This window comes from Lontra canadensis, unplaced genomic scaffold, assembly GCF_010015895.1.
Source record: "Lontra canadensis isolate GAN:19392208 unplaced genomic scaffold, GSC_riverotter_1.0 scaffold5, whole genome shotgun sequence".
NCBI classification, from domain to species: Eukaryota; Metazoa; Chordata; class Mammalia; order Carnivora; family Mustelidae; genus Lontra; species Lontra canadensis.
This window is the reverse complement of record NW_022630999.1, coordinates 15,236,198-15,255,008: the sequence shown is the minus strand read 5'-3', so window position 1 is coordinate 15,255,008 and position 18,811 is coordinate 15,236,198. Positions and strand designations below refer to the sequence as shown.

At 46.0% G+C, this 18,811-nt stretch overlaps 1 protein-coding gene across 5 annotated transcripts in view; it reads left to right on the top strand.

Moving 5' to 3' along the window:
• The window catches only part of SH3TC2 (SH3 domain and tetratricopeptide repeats 2), a 51,993-nt gene extending 43,475 nt beyond the window's left edge, over positions 1-8,518 (top strand). For 4 of the 5 annotated variants that reach the window (XM_032851491.1, XM_032851489.1, XM_032851488.1 and 1 more), the window contains 5 exons: positions 121-271; positions 3,296-3,418; positions 4,608-4,758; positions 6,447-6,643; positions 8,279-8,518. In XM_032851491.1, the coding sequence (XP_032707382.1) occupies positions 121-271; positions 3,296-3,418; positions 4,608-4,758; positions 6,447-6,643; positions 8,279-8,470 (814 nt within the window). In that variant the 3' untranslated portion in view covers positions 8,471-8,518. The other variant, XM_032851492.1, reaches the window with a different exon arrangement.
• The last annotated feature ends 10,293 nt before the right edge of the window (positions 8,519-18,811 follow it).

Here is an 18,811-nt window from a genome sequence, read left to right as displayed (position 1 = left end):
ATGACCAGGGTTAATGTTGCTTCCTCCAGAGCCTCAGTTTCCTCTGGTGCTGAATGACTCCAAGGCCCCTTGGAGGGGTCCCTTGACTCACAGCTAATGGGTCTGTGTCTGTCCCCCCAGGTCTCTCAGGAAGTCTCTCACCTGCATCAAGGAGAGCCTGCGTATCTTCATTGACCTTGGGGAGAAAGACAAGGCTGCTGAGGCCTGGCTTGGAGCTGGGCGACTCCACTACCTCATGCAGGAGGACGAGCTGGTGGAGTTGTTCCTGCAGGTAGGCCTCCTGCAGAGCTCACCTGCCCATCTTGGCCATTGGAGGAGACAGATCTACCTTCCAAAGTGACCAGATGTAGCTAGAGAGTGGTGATATCCATGCTAAGCCCTTGGAGGGTCGACCCTGGGATGTTCCATGGGCAGAAGATAGAGACCAGGGTGGTATGATGACTGGCAGTCCCTGAGTCCCAGATACCTGTATGAGCTCTCTAAGAATGTGGTAGGAGACTCAGTCATCTGTCATGTCAAGTAGATCTATTTTTGCTGAGCTCAACACACAACTTGACTTTGGGGTTTTGCTGCAATATGAGGCAAGGTTGATGTGTGCAAGGCATTAACATTATCGTCCTCTTCTAGTCTTTTTTGTTGTGTTCCTTTAATACCTGAGTGTAGTGATTAAAATTCTGGGCTTTGGAGAGGGACAGGCCTGGAATCCAATAACAGGGCCATCAATTCTGGACATGTGACCTTGGGCTTGCTACATCAGCTGTCATGGGACCTCAGTGTCTTCATGGACAAAGTAAACCCAGTCTCTTAGGGTAAGGTTTAGGTGCGTCACTTGCATAAATGCCTATGCGAAGCAAGCATTCACTAAATGCTTGGGACTTAGTAAATTCTTTTTTTTTTTCATTTTCTCATTGTGCTTTATTTAATAATTCCCCAATGACAAATCATGTTATGTGCCTTTTTGTGTCCTATTGACCATTTTTATACTTTCTTTTATCTGCTCAAGAATTTTTCCCATTCTTTTATTGATGTGTTTTTATTATTGATTTTTAAAAGTTCTTTATATGTCATTCATGAAACCCCTTTATTAGATGTATGCATTGTGAATGTTTTACAATTACTTGATTTTTTTCTTTTCTTTTTTTATTTCTTTTTAGCGTAACAGAATTCATTGTTTATGCACCACACCCAGTCCTCCATGCAATACGTGCCCTCCATAATACCCACCACTTGGCTCCCCCAATCTCCCACCCCCCCGCCCCTTCAAAACCCTCAGATAGTTTTTCAGAGTCCACAGTCTCTCATGGTTCATCTCCCCTTCCAATTTCCCTCAACTCCCTTCTCCTCTCCATCTCCCCATGTCCTCCATGTTATTTGTTATGCTCCACAAATAAGTGAAACCATATGATAATTGACTCTCTCTGCTTGACTTATTTCACTCAGCATAATCTCTTCCAGTCCCATCTATGTTGTTATAAAAGTTGGGTATTCATCCTTTCTGATGGAGGCATAATACTCCAGAGTATGTATGAACCACATCTTCCTTATCCATTTGTCCGTTGAAGGGCATCTTGGTTCTTTCCACAGTTTGGCGACCGTGGCCATTGCTGCTATAAACATTGGGGTAGAGATGGCCTTTCTTTTCACTACATCTGTATCTTTGGGGTAGATACCCAGCAGTGCAATGGCAGGGTCATAGGGAAGCTCTATTTTTAGTTTCTTAAGGAATCCCCACGCTGTTCTCCAAAGTGGCTGCACCAACTTGCATTCCCACCAACAGTGTAAGAGGGTTCCCCTTTCTCCACATCCTCTCCAACACACGTTGTTTCCTGTCTTGCTAATAAATGGTATTTTAATATTATTATTAAAAATCTATTATTGTTAAAAATCCCTTGGATTTTTTCTTTTTAATCATCATTTCTGTTATCTGCATAATGCTGACATTATGATGTTATATATTATTTGTTCCATTGAAAATATGCCAGTTATCTTTTCTTCCTTCTCATTTCTTATTTACTCCCTTATTATTGCCCTTATTACTAAGCTCACACAAACCCACGTCCACGGAGTCTTAACTGTGGCTGTGTGACATTGAGTGCGAGCTCACTGTGCACAGGGGCTTTGCAAGCACGTCACATACCTGCTGTAGTTGAACCCTCATTCCAAATGTAGCAGGAGTTTCTACTCAACTTCCCATTTTATGGATGTGGCTCAGTGAGCCTGAGTAACCTACTCAAGGTGATGCAGCTGGTACGTTGTGAGAACTGCACACAGACATTGTGACATAATGCCTTTGCTCTCAGTCTCTGCATTTTTCTGCCGTGGGATGTTAGAGCTGGAAGGGCTTTCGGAGAGCAGATAATTAGGTCTCGCCTTTCCCTCTCCAGGAGGAGAGGCCCAGAGGGAGCCATGGGGTCGTGTGTGTTGCTCAGCAGCAGCACCTCCAGATGGCAGGATCCCATCTCCTCGCCTGTTCCACTGTGTGGCCATGTGGGGTCTTGCCCCATTGACTTCCTGCCCAGGCCCAGTCCCAGGCCTCCACAACCCCAGACTGCCGCCTGCTGTTCTGTGGGGCCATTCTTGACCTCAGGCTCTCTGAGGTCCCATAGTAGTGCTGCAGATGTTCTGGGGTCCATCCCTCACTTGAACTTCGTCTCCGAATTCTGTTTAGATGCAATATGGAAGTGTCTGAGAGAGAAAGAGCTCCTGGGTGCCAGGAGAGGGGTATGGGACTGGAGGGCACCAGGATGTCTTTACCACTAACTATTATGTAAACACGGTTTCCTTCGCCTTTCTGAGCCTCAGTTTCTCCATCTGCGAAGTGCAGGTGTCGGATGAGATCACTGTTTTCCAAACTGCAGTCATTTATAGGCGAAGTTCATGGCTTGGCCATGTTCATGTATTTTCTGTATTGTTACTATTTTCTTTGACTCAACTTCAAATCAACTTAGTTTTTTACACTAAGTAACACTATCTGAAGTCACAGGTGTGAATGTATTATTCAGCTTTTCCTCTAAAACACATCAAAATAAATACTGAGCTATTAAAACATAAGATGTTTGTCTATGTACTGCTCAAAACTGTCTCTAGGTCTCCTAATACCATCATACCATGATGGAGAAATGCTGGACTAGGGGGTCGCAAAGGTTTCCTGCTGGTCCTGTGAGTGTGGAGGACAATTCAGCATTTGGAGGTTGTGAGCAGAGCGTTAAACCAGGTGGTTAGGATGTCACTCTGGCCACTCTGTGCATATTTGGAAGGCTTCTCTGCCTTTGACATCTGTCTCTGTCCCATCCAGGCAGCCATCCAGAAGGCCTTGAAGTCTGAGGAGCCCTCTCTGGCTCTCAAACTCTATGAAGAAGCAGGTGATGTGTTCTTCAATGGGACACGCCACAGACACTGTGCCATGGAGTATTATCGAGTAAGTCCTGGGCTGTGCCATGCACCCACCTGGACCCTGGAACAAATGTGGGCAGGGCCACGTGGCCTGGGGTCCCTGTCCCCTCTCATGCTGGGATTCCTTTTTCTTTCCTTCCTCATCCAGTGCCCATGCGCTCTTCCTTTTTCCAATCAATAGGCTCTCAAAGAAGGGGTCGATAAACTCTGTCATTCCTAGATTTGATAAATTGTCCTTTCTGGCAAAACACACCAAAATAATTACACCTCTTGGGTATGCCATACTTCACCATTTCTGGCATAGTTCTGTGTTTACCAGAACATTCCTGTGTACCACTGGTGGCATGGTGGGAGATGACGGTTCCCCAGATGAATACTTTTGTTTTATTATGTTTTTATCAAGTGTGCATTCACATATGTTTTAAAAATTAAAAGTGTGTAACACTAGCACATCAAACCCATGACTTCACAGATATTATTGTCAAAGATGAGGTAAAGTAGTAAAAGAGAGTTGACTTAAAAATAATAGTAATTAAATAGTTGTGCATATGTTAAGCAGATATGTCAAAATTGTAATTGTTCATCACTGACTGAAGGTTGGAAACCTCAGGATCTTATTTGGCCCTAAAATTTCATTTATGCATTCATTTGCTTATTCAGATCTTTATTCAGTCATCAAGCATTTATCAAACACCCAGGACATGCCAGGCACTGAGCTAGGGGTGGGGAGAACAAGAAGCATGTCCCTGGCTATTGAGCTAGTCATTTTCATATGCACTTTATAGAAGAGAGAATTAAGTCTAGAGAGATGAAGTGACCTGCCTACAATTCTATCATAATAAAAATAATAGAAATGACCATTTGTTGGGCACTCTCTGACACCATGGGCATACCCCACAGATGGCACTGTGGGTGCTAATGGATCACGTGGTTGGGAGGTGACTACATTCCCACGTGGCCTCAAGAAATGTCATCTTCCTTTTCCCCATCTGCGTTCTTCTGGTCTTAGGAGGTCTCATGACCTTCAGTTCTCCTACTTCTAAAATCTGGGCAGAGCAACCAAGAGCAAGGACCAGGAGAGTGAGCTGTGAAGAGCCATGCATGGAAACACAGCCATCCCCCCAACCCTTACCAGCAGAACGTAAGCCTCCTAGAGTATGGTCTATACCAAGGATTCTTAGCTGGACTAAGCTTCCACGTGCTTCTGTTCTCAGGCTGGGGCCATTCCTTTAGCGAGGAGGATGAAGGCCATGAGAACAGAGCTCCGGGTTTTCAACAAGCTGACAGAGCTGCAGATCAGCCTAGAAGGCTATGAGAAGGCTTTGGAGTTTGCCACCCTGGCGGCCAGACTCAGCACTGTCATAGGTAGGTGGTCCTGATGGTCGGCCATATTGAATGAGAGGGCTAACGGCTTATCCAATGGGGGAATGACGAAGCAGTAACAACAGAAGCTCTGGAGTCAGGCCATGTGGGTTCGAATCCCAGGTCCGACTGCAATCTCTGTTGTAAGCAAGTGTGTCATTTGCAAATGGGAATGGTTCCACTGTTGGGCTTGTTCCCAGTTCAGGGTAAATGGTATTTTATCCTGTGCACAGGCAGTGCCCCTGTTACTAGAGGCTTCTGCCCTAAATTTTTAATGGTTTGATGGTTAGTCGAAAGCACATTTTCCACGTGGAATTGAAAAGTAAATGAAGATCAAACTCCCGTGAACGTAACTCACTGTGTCGCTGAAAAAGCTTGCAATGACCACAGACGCTGGTAGGAAACAATGTGTGCCATTAGAATAGGAAAAAGGCAGAATTTAAAAGAAAAACAAAATAAAAAAAAAACCCTGTCCTCTTGAATGTTGGTCTTGAGGAAAAGCAGGTTTGATTAGAGAAGGCTTGATTCGATGTAGGGGCAAATGGAGTCTTCTGAGAGGATTCTAGAAGGGACTTCTGGGCATTCTCAAGGGCTTGAGATGTGGATGGCATGGACTTTATTGTGTCTAATTGCACTTCAGAGCTCTCTGTCTGTTTTTCCTACCTTTTTCTTTACTGCAGCAAATCTTATCTGAGTGACAGCCTGCTATCTCAGGAAAGGCGGTGGGAGCCCCAGGCAGCTCCCGCTCTGAACACTCTTTATCCCTCCCTGGACACAAGCTGAAAGGAGGATATATCCACCCTTTTATGTACTTCCCTGTGACTGGATTTTTCCATATCAGAAAATTTTCTCTCCCTTGGATTTTTTCTTTTATTTTTGGCTTTTGTCTCTTTGAAGCTTAAAAGTGATGTTTTTCAAATTGCATCAAACAGCCACCTTGCGAATATTCCAGAAACACAATGGGAAGCGTTTGTTCTCTCTGAAAGGCCACTGTGTATTAAAGGAGTTGGTTATTAAAACAACAGAGCCGCCAAAAACCAAAGTAACAAATCATAGACCCATTAGAAACCAAGGTTCTAAACACGAGTTAAAAGTGGCAGGGAGAGGGGGGTCGGTTCTCTGTAGTCATCTGAGACCTTGGGCTGGTGAAGGAGCCAGAGGGTGATTGCTTCTGGGGGTAGCCCCAGGAAGCTCTCTGAAGGGGGAAACTTCCATGTGGTGAAGGCGTTTGTACTACAGAGTCATTCATTACAAAAAATCCTTGGCTACCCCATCAAGCTAGTCTTGTCTCATTATAGGGACTTGGGGATAATTATTTCCCAGAATCCTGAGTTACAGAGATTTCTGTAATAAAGAGAAAATTTTTTTCAGGGCATTGTCCTTGAATCTTGAAGAGCACACGTGCTCTGAGCAGTCATTCCCAGAGCCTGGAGTTTTCTTACGCATCCCTTACCACAGGTGAAATTTTGCCTTTGTGTGTGAGGAAGTGTGAGATTATTTGAGGAACTTCTATGTCCCAGGAGATGATGAACCTCCCACGAGGGCAGGGACCTCTTCTGCTTTGTTCCATGCATCCCAAGCAAAGTCCCCGATCCCTAGAAGACCTTCAAAAAATAGCAGCGCCTGGGTGAGTAATTGGATGTCGGCAAGTGTCGGCTGCGAGATCTCTCCCTTGGTCTTCCGATTCCTAGGAGATCAGAAGCAGGAGCTGGTGGCCTTTCACCGTCTGGCTACAGTCTATTATTCCCTGCACATGTACGAGATGGCTGAGGACTGCTACCTGAAGACTCTGTCCCTTTGTCCCCCCTGGCTGCAGAGCCCCAAGGAGGCCCTGTACTATGTGAAGGTGTATTATCGCCTGGGGCGACTCACCTTTTACCAGCTGAAGGTAAGAGCCAGGCTTAAGACGAGGTCCTGAGAGAGCTGCATTCCCACCCTATTCTTCCCTGGATGCCTTCAGGGTACAGTCGAGTGGCCCAAGATGGGAAGTCACATCTCATAGGGTGGGGAATGACTCCTCTGGAGACATGATGGCTATTTTCACTTAGCCCCATGGGAGATCTCAAAGATGCTCCCATCCGATGAGGAGAGAGATCCTAGCTCCTCTTTCTCCCTGCCCTGCTATGACTTCCGGAGCCACTTTATCTGTCAGGGACCATGAGGACCTTGCCCCGTGCCTGGGAGTTCCTGAGGGGCCTATGGAAATACACGACGCACGAAACAAAGGAACTATAAGCTCCAACATTAAAATAAAAAATTAATACTTAACGGTGCGTCTTCAAAATATTATAGGGTAACTAGTCAGTCATCGTGTACTTCTTATAAAGTTAAATGAAACTCTAAGAGAAATCTGGGTACACGCTACCACATTTGAGATCGCGAGGTGCGGTCTACGAATGCAGGCGTGCCTCTGTCCTAACCAGGCCTCAGCCCTGACCCTCCTGTTTGTTCAGCAGGAGTTGAATTTAGAGCTTCTTATTTTTCCAGCCACTTCTCTGTGTTGGTGGTCTGGAAGTCTCTGTTACCATTCTGGCCCTCAAACTTTGTCTCTGGCATTGGCTTCCCCTTACCAGAGGTCCCTGTCTGCACCAGTATGGCCCTTAATCTCTTAATATCCTTCTGAGTCACGCCTGTGTTTGGCCCCCAGGGGAACCTCAGGGCAACTCTGCTGTCCTTTTCTTATTTGCCAGACGTTGTTTCTGGCCTGAATTAATTATTGACTTGTGAGGGTTAATGGGAACCAGACATCCCTTTTTGAATCTCACCCAAAGGAGCATCTGTTACTCATTCCTACCATGTGGGGAGGGACCACGGGGTAGTGAAGGACTTGCAGCCATCTTGCTTCTGTCCCATAGCTCCGGAGAAATGGTTCAGGGACAAAGTGCATCTGATCAGGTTCGCCCAACCAGGGAATCTAGGGATTGCCAGGCGGAAGAACGCAACTCAAATTAGCTTAAACAAAAAAGGCAATTTATTGGCTCAAGTGACTGGCAAGTTTGAGTATAAATTCAGGAGTTTTAGGGAGTTCTGGATGCTGGTACTCAAACATCATCCTGGATTTCCTCACCTTTTCCTGTTTCTCTTTGCTCTGTATGTTTCTACTTCTCTATTTCCTGGGGGTCCTTTGGGTCCAGCTATTAGCCCGTGGCTAAAAGAGGGAGGGAACATTAGCTCTTTGAGGTTACACTGAGAGGTCCCAGGAAGTGAATGGGCTAGGTCGGCCTGGGTCATTTAGAGATCCCTGAGGTCCCCAGCCCAGGACGATGCCGCTTCATGATTGGCTGAGCCTGGGTAAGGTACCACCCCTGTGACCATGGCAGAGGGCCACTGCAGGGAGCACTGTCACCTGTCTAGTTCACAGTAGAGTGAGGTGGGAGCTCCCCCAGGAACCAGGGGGAAGGGGGTGGAAAGTGTGTGGGGGCAGACCAAAGCTCGAGTTCGAGTCCCCAGCACTGCCTCTTATCCTCTCTCGGAAACGTTTGCTGACCGCTGTCTCTTCTCTGCCCCCTTGCCATGGGGTTAGGATGCCCACGATGCCACCGAGTACTTCCAGCTGGCCTTGGCAGCAGCGGTGCTGCTGGGTGACGAGGAGCTGCAGGACAGCATCAGGAACAGGCTGGACCACATCTGCCGGAGCCCCCTGTGGCACAGCAGCCCCTCCGGGCGCTCCTCAGAGAGGGCACGGTGGCTGAGCGGCGGGGGGCTAGCCCTCTGAGGACCGCTGGCCCAGATCTGACCGGGGACCCATGGCCGGAGCTGCCTCCCTTCCTGAGGTCCTCCACCCTGACCTGGAGCGTCCTTCCAGGGGACGAGCACAGCTCAGAGGGACAGGGGCTCCTTTCAGGAGGGTCACAAAAGGAGTGGATGATAGAGCGGGGATTGGAAGTCCTAGCTTTGTGTCTAGAGTGTTTCCAGTGGACTCTAGTCTGCAGGTACATCCGCTGAAATGTACTTTGTCAACACGCAGTTCTCCTAGAGAAACAGAGAAAGCTTGCCCCTGCAGGGAGCCTCTCTCCTGCCCACAGTAGGGAAATCAGGCACTGCCCTGGAGAGTCTGGAAGCTAGACTTTGTTCCCCTCACTGACTTCTCTCAGGGAAAGCCCCCTCCCCTTGCCCCAGAGAAACTGGTAGTTTCTTGCTTCTCTTTCTTCAGCCACAGGAGGTGCTCTACCTCCTGCTCCTGGGGTTGGTGGCTGGGAACTCACCATGCTCTCAGCTCAAAAGACGGCCTTAGAATGGCCAGGTCGGTGCAAAGGTCCTGGGGCATCTCATGCAGATTCACCTCTCCATCCTGCCTGAGGCTCTGCTCCTCCATAACCTTCTGGAAAGTCCGGGAGGCTCCCCAAGGGCCAAGGCTGAAACACCGAACACTAAGAAAATTACCACATTACATGTAAATAGTGTATATTATTAAATATTGCTCATCCACATTTATGCATATTTGTGTCCTTTCTAACGGGGAGAGGTGAGGAGGGGGAGGCCTGAAAGTTGGGTTAAGTACCAAGGTGCCATATGGATTTCAGGGCTGCTCCTCAAAAAATCATCTCTATTAGTTTTCTGTCACTGCATAACATGTGTGTGGCTTGAACACCCTTTATCTCACAGTTTCTGTTGGAAGGCCGGAACCCAAGCATGGCTTTGCTGGTCTTCTGGCTCAGGGCGGCTCACAAGGCTACAGTCAAGGCTTGTCAGCTGCAGTCTTCTCAAGCTTAGCTAGCGGAAGTCCCTGCTTCTAAACTCACACCCACGGCTGTTGGCAGGAGTCAGTTCCTTGCTTGCTGTTGGCTGGAGGCTGCCCCCTGATCCCCGCCATGTGGGCCTCTCCACAGGGCAGCTCACAACATGGCCGCCAGCTTCGTCAGAGAGCACGTGAGTGAGACAGAGCCGAGTGAGAGAACAGAGTCTTGGCAGAACCTCATCTCAGAAGTGACATCCTATTAGTTTTGCCTATTCTGTTCATTATAAGGGAGTCACTAGGTCCAGCCCACAGGAGGAGGGAGAGGTATTTACCAAGGGTGTAAACACCAGGAAGCAGGGAATCACTGGGGGCCTTTTCAGAAGCTGCCTACCTCCGTATCTGAGTGTTTTGAGGATGGAATCAGGAATTCCCTAAGGCAGGGAGCTCCAACTACTGTACGCTGACTAGAGCAGCGGCAACAGCCTCACCTGTGGGATTGTTTGAAATGCAGATTCTGGGGCCCCCCTAGGACCTCTGAATCAGAATCTCTGGAGCCCTAGCTTTTGCCTTTCTTTCTAGATGATTCTAATGCCCATGAAAGCATTAGAAACACTGCTTTGGAGCCACGGCTCTCAGATAATGTGCAAAAGAATTGTCCACAGAACTTGCTGGAAATGAACTTTTTGGTTCTGACTCCAGGAATTCTGATTCGGTAGGTCTGGGCGATGCCCCAGGTACACGCGTTTTAAAATGAGCAACTCAGGTGATCCTGACTCAGGGGTTCACCCTTGTTCTGAAATGTGGGAACGTCCTGGACGATCTAGCCATAGGACTGGCCACAGATGCCCAGCAGCTTAGATTTTATTGTCGGACTCGCTGCCCTTGATTTCTAGCTTCTTGGGCCCACCAGACGGTTGGTAGTGTGGTGGGTTGGGATTGGGGCGAGGAGTTGAGTCCACATGGCATCTTCTAGTCATTAAGGTCATCTACGCATCAGTACATCTTATTTTCCTTTGGATCTCGGTTGGTTGTCAAACGCTCTCTGTTCTAGAATAGTCTTCTCCAGGAAGGAAATGAAGTGACCTAATCCACTACCATGTAAAATAGATGTGATTTTGTTCCCACCACAAACCGTAAAATCCCTGAGCCGGGAGGGATGTTTTGGATGGGTCTAACATCCCACGCAGCGTCCTTCCCACAACATTCCTGGGAGACAGACAGGGGCACATGCGTTCCAGGACAGTTACACATCTTATTTTGAAGAGAGCTTGTTTGGCCCTGCAACCCATGCCATGAACCGTTCCCCATTTGCCTCAGGTTACAGTCCCTCTCCCTTTCCCCCCTGACCTATTACTCTCCTCTGGCCAGATGCCAGGTTCAGCTCCTCTGCAAGTGTGCTTCCCACAACCTGCCAGTCTTCAGAATGGGCTTGTGGGGAGAGTACAGAGGGAGGTTACTGTACTTAATGTACTTTAGTGTTGTAGTCTAAGGTTGCAATAAGATATTTCTTCTCTCTGGCAGTCGTATCTTTCCTCTGGCTCACATTCAGCTTATGATCGGTTGAATCCTCCTTCCACGTGAGCTTCTGTTTCTCTAGATCTTTCTCAATTGCTGCAAATCTGTATATGTTGTGTGTGTGTGTGTGTGTGTGTGTGTGTCTCTGTGTGTATATATATGTATATATATATATACATATATATATCCCCTCTATTTATTTATTCATTTTTACGGGAAGGACATTAATGCACCTATTTTATATTTCATTGGGAATTTTGGCTAAAATTTTCTGGTTCTACACACTTTGGTTCATCTGTAAACCTGGTACATTTGCCTCTACCCAGATCAGTTATAAACATGTTCAACATAGGGGTGCCTGGGTGGCTCAGTGGGTTAAAGCCCCTGCCTTCAGCTCAGGTCATGATCCCGGGATCCTGGGATCGAGCCCCACGTCCTACTCTCTGCTCAGCAGGGAGCCTGCTTCCCCCTCTCTCTCTGCCTGCCTCTCTGCCTCCTTGTGATCTTTCTCTGTCAAATAAATAAATAAAATCTTTTAAAAAAATGTTCAACATAATCCCAAAGATGAGGATAGGATTAATTTTTAAATGAGGAAAACATTGCACGGTATCATTGCCATTACTACATCCTGTATGAAATCTCTCTGCTAACATAGTCTTTAAAAGTATTTAAGAATCTCATTTTAAAAATATGAAATCATGTTGATGCTCCCCCCGCCCCCAATCCACAGAGCATGGAGTGGTGGTGATTGGATCTGGTCCATATTTAAGCAGGTTCTCTTATAGTAGAGAAGGGGAATGAATCAGTTTTGCTCTTTATCCTAATCCTCCACTAAAAGTTGTGAGAGCCACCAAACTCCTGGCTGCCTGTACCTAACCTACATAAAGATTAAGAAGGGAATTGCACCATTGTGGAAAATCCCGTAACGTATTTTCTCAGCTTTCAGGTGCATTTTTTTCCTACCCAACAGTGTTACCACTCTGAAATCCGATATGCTTTCACCCTTTTCTTATTTGCTTCTTGGTTATTTTAAGATGTCTTCAAATTGTTTCTCTGTGTACATGTGCATGTGTGTGTGTGTGTATGTGTGTGTTTGCTTGTGCTTTGTAAGTATTATGTAACTCTTCTGACAGAAGTTTACCTGGGGAGGGAGTGTATAGGGGTGGAAAGTGTGTCAGAATTAGGGGGAGAAACAGGTCACCAGGTTAGGTGAGACCTGTATTTTGGTCTTGAATTTGACGTTAAATTGCACTGTGACCGTGGGTAAGTCCCTGAGACTCTATACCTGTCAGATCTCTGATATGTGATATAAAAAGTTTAATCACCTCTGGGTTCCTTCTCAGCAATGTTGTTTCCATATCATATGAGAGTAGGAAATGAGATTTGTATCTGGGAGATGAAATCATATATATTTTTTATGACCCTATTTTATTCTCTTCTTTTGTAGGTGAGTAAACTGAGAAATAAAAAAGTAATTTTTTTTCCCTGTTACAGAGGATGTTAGTGGCAAAGACAGCAGTACCCTGGATCTCATGACCCAAGGACTTTGCGGCACTAATAGTGCTTCTCTTGCTCAGGGCGGCCTTCCTGCAGGGATGCGTGTGCGTACGTGTGTGCGCGCGCGCGTGTGTGCGCATGCGTGCATGTGTGTATGTGTGCATGTGTGTGTGCGCATTTGTGTAGGCACTTGGGCAGTTCTCACTATTATGTGCCATCCGAGCAACCATTTCTCAAACTTCTTCTAAACTGATTTGTTTTCTTTACTTAAATAAATTAATTTTATAAAGGATGACTGATCTGTGTAGAAGGAAAACACAAGTTGTACTTTCCAGAAATAGAATTTCATAAAGGAAAACAAATACAGTGAAAACAAAACAATGCGCGACATTCAAGCTAGGTCCTGTTGCCCATGGCAAGTGGCTGGCCTCGGCTTGATCTGGCATTATTATTTGACAATACAAAGATGAACAAGTGGCAGGGAACATTGCAAACGACTGACACGGTTGTCTTGGAGCAATCAAAGAAATGCAGGCAGCAGCACAAAGGACTAAAATCCTCACAATGACAGTGTTATTCAGCGCCATGCCTGACACCTACTTCCCACTTCAGGGAAGTGGGGGTTCAGTGTTGAGAGATGTAAGGGGGAAATATGAATGTGATCCAGGATGGGAAGTTCTGTGGTGGGAGCAAATTACAGGGTGTTATGGGAACTCAGGTGAGGGCACCTCACCCAGCACGGGACCCAGGGCGTCAGGGAGGACTTCGTGGAGGAAGTAACAACTGAACTGAGTTAGAGAGAGAGATAGACAGAGATCTACTTAATTCCAGTTGCAGGTTGTGGGGTATGGAGTTGACAGGCATGTGTCAAGCAAAATTCCAGAAGATGGAGGGGACCTGCTGTTTTCTGAAAATAGCACTGAGTTTAGTAAAGCTGGAGCAGAGTTAGGGAGGTAGGGAAGCAGAAGCGGGAGAAGCTGCTAGAGGGGGAGCCAAGAGTGAGTGGGAACCATGGAAAAGTTATAAGCGGGAGAGCAAGACATGGTCAGATTTGTGCATTAGAAAGATGATTCTGGAAGCTGTACGGAATGGCTGACAAGGCATGGGAATGTAAGGACCTATTTAGCCAGAGCAACTCCATCACAGTTAAATAGCCATTTTGTTGTTTGTGTGGTAAACTTAAATTGACCCTCCCCCCTAACTAAGAAACTTACTTAGAAACAATCCGAGAAACCAGTAAAATGTAGTCAGCTAGTTCCTGATAACAGAGCCCAGAATACAAGGACGAGTCAGGCCAGATAGAGACATCTAATCAGTACGAAGTACTGATTGTAACAGTGAGAAGGTCTTGCCCAAACCAAAATGATTCCATCTTGGGAAGGACGACGATCTTATTATTCACACTGAATATGTTAGCTGACTAAAGCCTTCCCAGAAAATACTGTTTGTAACAGTTCCTAGTATGGAGTAATCTTGAATAACACGTCACCAGACCGGATGAAATGAGCCAATCAGCAAGAGACACACAAACCCGGTGGGTTGAGATGCCAAGATATGGGTTGCAGTTTTACCCAATAAAAGGTAGCCTGTAAGAATGGGAGGCATCGCTCTCTTCGGAGGCGGCCCTGACTGGTCAGTCAGTCAGTCAATTCTTGAGCCTGTAAGCTGGGGGGTCGTCGCTCTCTTCGGGGACAGCCCTGGCCGGTCAGTCTGACTTCTAATGCTTGACATAGAATAGAGCGATGCATAACTTTCACCTCAGTCTCAGTCTTGTTCCCCTGGCCGGGGAACTTCTAATACTTGGCATAAAATAAAGCTTTACATAACTCTCGTTCCTTTGATAACGGACCCTAACAGGGAAGGCAGCTGGTAAGCCCACTAGGACCTGGCTATGACAACACCACACTCCAGTCTTTACGTAGATTTCATCGGTTTCCCCACAAAAGTCCTTTTTTTGTGATCCAGAATCCCAGGGTACCACGCTGCATTTCACTGTCATGTACCCCTAGTCACCTCTGGTCTGTGTTAGTTTCTCAGTCTTTTCTTGTTCTTCATGACTTGGTTGGCCCTTGCGATCTCCTTCCTGTTTGATAACTGCTCCCATTGAGATGTGTGGACAAGGGGAGGAGAGGAAGGAGAAGTCCCAGGGAGTGGGCCCGGCCCTCTATCAAGCAGGCAGCTGGGTGCGAAGGCGGTGAGGGAGGAAGGCGGATTGAGTCAGAAGAATCTGGTTCTTACTAGCAGTGAGGCCTTCAACAGGTTGATTAAGTTCTCTGAGCCCAGCATCACCAGAATGAGATGAGATGACACAGAAAAGTCCCGAACACACAGTGGCTGGCACCTGATATAACACAGGGTGACAGGACAGGTTTGTCGACCTTCTTCCATCTCGTAGACAAGGAAATGGCTGAAGCACATCTCTCTTTGGGGGCCAGACCTTTACCCAAGGAAGAAACAAGTTTGATTCAAGATGCAAAACAAACAAGACTGTTTTTAAGGGGGTTAATACAAATGGTTTACGTTATAAAAAATGCCTGACTCCATCCATCAGTTTTATTTTAAAGCCAAGATTTAAACTTACTTGCCGCTTTGTAATCCAATCATGTGTTTCTTGATGTACGCCTTGAAGTCTCCCCAGAGGAAGTAGAGACAGCTGGCCGCTCAGGGGCTGGGGAGGCTCCCTGATGCCCAGAAGGGTCTGGGGTAGGGGTGAGGCAGGGAGAACACGGGTGGGGGAGACTCAGTCATCCGGCTGCTTGGCTTGTGGAAGGTGGGTGGGAGGGAAGGACACAGCGCTTTCCAAATTATTTTAAAGGTGAGAACTCCAGCTCCCACTCCTGCGGGTGCCTTTGACTCAGTGCTCAGGGCATCGGGATAGCTCCCGGGAAGAATTCCCTCTGGGTGAGCCTTGGGAGAGGGTACAGGGAGGGTGACCAGGTCACAAAGGGCGAAGAGAAGCAAGGCTTCTTTCTGTGAGAAATCAAGAATTCCAGTAGGGGGCAGCAATGTCTTCTTAAATAGTACAACATTACCAAAGAATGTATAATAGTCCTGGATCAGCCTCCAGCAGTGGCTTTCAGACATCCCCCCCCCACCCCCCACCGTGACACACAGTGAGAAATGCATTTTACTTTGTATCTCAGTATGCATATGCACAAACATACGTATAATACACGTTTTGACAGAACATCGCTTAGTTCTTATAACATGAGGTGCACTGACCTACTCTAACCACTTTAAAACTCTTTTCTTTTTTTTAAAGATTTTATTTATTTATTTGACAGACAGAGATCACAAGTAGGCAGAGAGGCAGGCAGAGAGAGAGGGGGAAGCAGGCTCCCTGCTGAGTAGAGAGCCCGATGCGGAGCTTGATCCCAGGACCCTGAGATCATGACCTCAGCCGAAGGCTGAGCCACCCAGGCGCCGCAAAAACTCTTCTTTTCTAACTGAAAAATATTCAGCTTATGACCTGCTAAATTGGTTTCTCACAGACTCACTAATTTGCAGTTTGAGAAGTGCTGGCCTGGGGGGACGTCGCAAAGAGCACAGGAGAGCGCTGGCCTTTGTTCTTCCTTACGTATCATTTGATGGACAACTTTATTGAGAACAGAGAATGAGCAAATATCAAAATAAAAAGAGGGGCTGATATTTTTGAATAAATATTATGCAGGAGGACCTATTTTCTCATGTAATCCGACTACATTTGGAGGAAGATACAATTGCTTTTCATCTCCATTGAGATTCAAAGACTGGAAGTGGCTTAGTCTATAGCTAGTAAGTGGTGGAGGTGGGATTTGAACTCGTGTCTCCCTGATACTGAAACAAGAGCATTAACTGATTACACTGTATTATGGGTCCGTATCAGGTGACACGTGTCTGGGACAGACACCATCACTAACGAAATCACCCATAGGAGCAAGATGAAGAGTTGTTGCATCAGCCTAGAATATGGGGCTGAAATCAACACAGTGAGTCTGGTGGGTCAGAAAATTAATTGCTCCAGAACAGGACTGGAGGGAACTGATTTTCTAGGAGATCTTAAGAAAAATATGGAGGTTATCATTGACCAGTCAAGTAGCAGCTTAGAAGAGAGGATAAACTGCCTTTCCCAAAAGGAAAATGAAAGGAGGAACACAAAGTTCCTCCACAAGGGGAGCCTTGAGGGCTTCACTCATCATGGTACCAGCAGCTTGAATGGCAGAAATGAGATATAGACATGTGTTTTTTTTTAAAAAATTATTTAAATTCAATTTAGTTAACATATAGTGTATTACTAGTTTCAGGGGTAGAATTTAGTGATTTGTCAGTTGCATACAACACCCAGTGCTCATGACATCACGTGCCCTCCTTAATGTCCATCACCCAGTTACCCCATTTCCCCACCCACTTCCCTTCCAGCAACCCTCAATTTGTTTCCTTTAGTTAAGAGACTCTTACGGTCTGTCTCCCTCTCTGTTTTTATCTTATTTTATTTTTCCTTCCTTTCCCCATGTTCATCTGTTTTGTTTCATAAATTCCACAGATTGAGTGAAACCATATGGCAATTCTCTTTCTCTGACTTATTTCGCTTAGCATAATACCCTCCAATTCCATCGAGGATTGCCTACTTTTGATATCATGAAGGAGCTCTTGGGAATACCATCAACCTCCAGACCCATCTCGTGAAACAAACACGCTGGGGAAAGTCATGCTCGAGCGGAGATGCTTTCATTCTTATGGATAGAGAGTGCTAGAAACAGTTTTTCACAGACTGAAAGTATTTAGAAATGTTTATCTATGCTCTTAAACTTCTATTTTATTTGGGATTATGAAATTTCACCGATTATAAATTATTTATCTATGGATAGAATTTTTTTAAATAGGTGATCTCTTCTGCCTTTGATTCTAACCTTTCAGATCTTGAGTATCATATTAATAGACACGATCCGGGTGACTCTCAACTACTTTCCTGTTCCCGCCGGGGTCAACTATTGTGTGCGAAGGTGAAATGTTTGTTTTTGAACTTTCTTGTAAATTGAGGACTTTTGCTGTTTGTTCATCTGGAGATAGATCAGACATTTGCTTTGTAGAGATGCTCACAGGAATGCCCCTGACTTCTCTGCCCATCATACCAGACGGCAGTGACATCTGCTACATCTGCTTTCCTCCCTGGGGATCTGCCGTGGGACAGGCTAAGTAACAGCTGCACGGTAATCCTGGGGACCAAACAGCCACTTATTCATGAAACAAACAAAATGGACTTTTGTCTGTCCTAGAACGCGTAGCTTGGGGGACTCTGGTGGGTGGAGGGAAAGAGAGCCAAACAGACAGATGACCTGGAGGATTTGCACTTTGGATTGTTTTAAAGTTCTAAGGGATTATGTAGACCGAAATCCTGACACTCTTTCAAGTCATGTGGCTTTCCTTACTCTTCTTTCCAGTTAGGGAAAGTCTGTGTCTCTTTCTTTCCTCTAGTATTCTTAGATTAAGTTCTCTCTTTTGCAAGCATTCAAGGATCCCTGTGCTTTTCCTTCAGAGAACTTAACACAGTTTATCATTATAGTGTCTGTGTGGCTTTAAAAAAATAACCACACCTCGTTGGAAGCTCCATGAGAGCAGGGACCTGGTCTGGGTCATTCAGCTCTGTGGTTTTAGAGTTGTGCCCAGTGTTGACACATTGTAGCATCTCAGTAAAGGTTTGGTGAATGGGTTCATAGAAAAATGAATGAATGAGAATTTGGATTCAGATTGTGACACTTCTTATCACTTACGAGAGGGAGAGATTATTAAAACAATAATCTACCTGCTTATTGCTCATGAGTGACTCAGGATTTGGGTGATAGGGCTGCTTACATTCAGAGCAGATGCTTAGTTGGTGTTTATTGAGAATAGTCAGCATAATTTTCATTTGTTTAGGATGAGTTGCAAAATATGCGCTGGTGTCTTCCTAATTTTGAAGGAGGTATCAGTCATGACCGGGGATAGTCTTGATCTGTTACTGAGCACCTGTCCTATGGTGGGCCTTGTGCTAAGCGATTCACCTACAGTATAGGACCTCTTCCCCCAAATGGCTTCACAGAGAAGGTGTTGTTGTTGTCTCCACTTTTCAGGTGAAGGAATCAAGGCTTAAAGTCATTAAGATACTCGCAGACATTTTCTGACCTGAACATCAGTGCTTTTAATAACTATGTAATTTTGGCTTCACATTTTCTTGTTTAGAACTTAGGATCTCCCAGAGAAGTATTTCTCTTGAGAGCATGTGCTGGTTTCCCTTTGTCTTAAGGAGGAACAGTGACCAGGAAACCCAGGGGCAGGACTGTTGGTTTATATAAACATTGTGCCATCACCTGTGGCCACAGGTGTTTCTGAAGGCCTATGGAGTAAAGA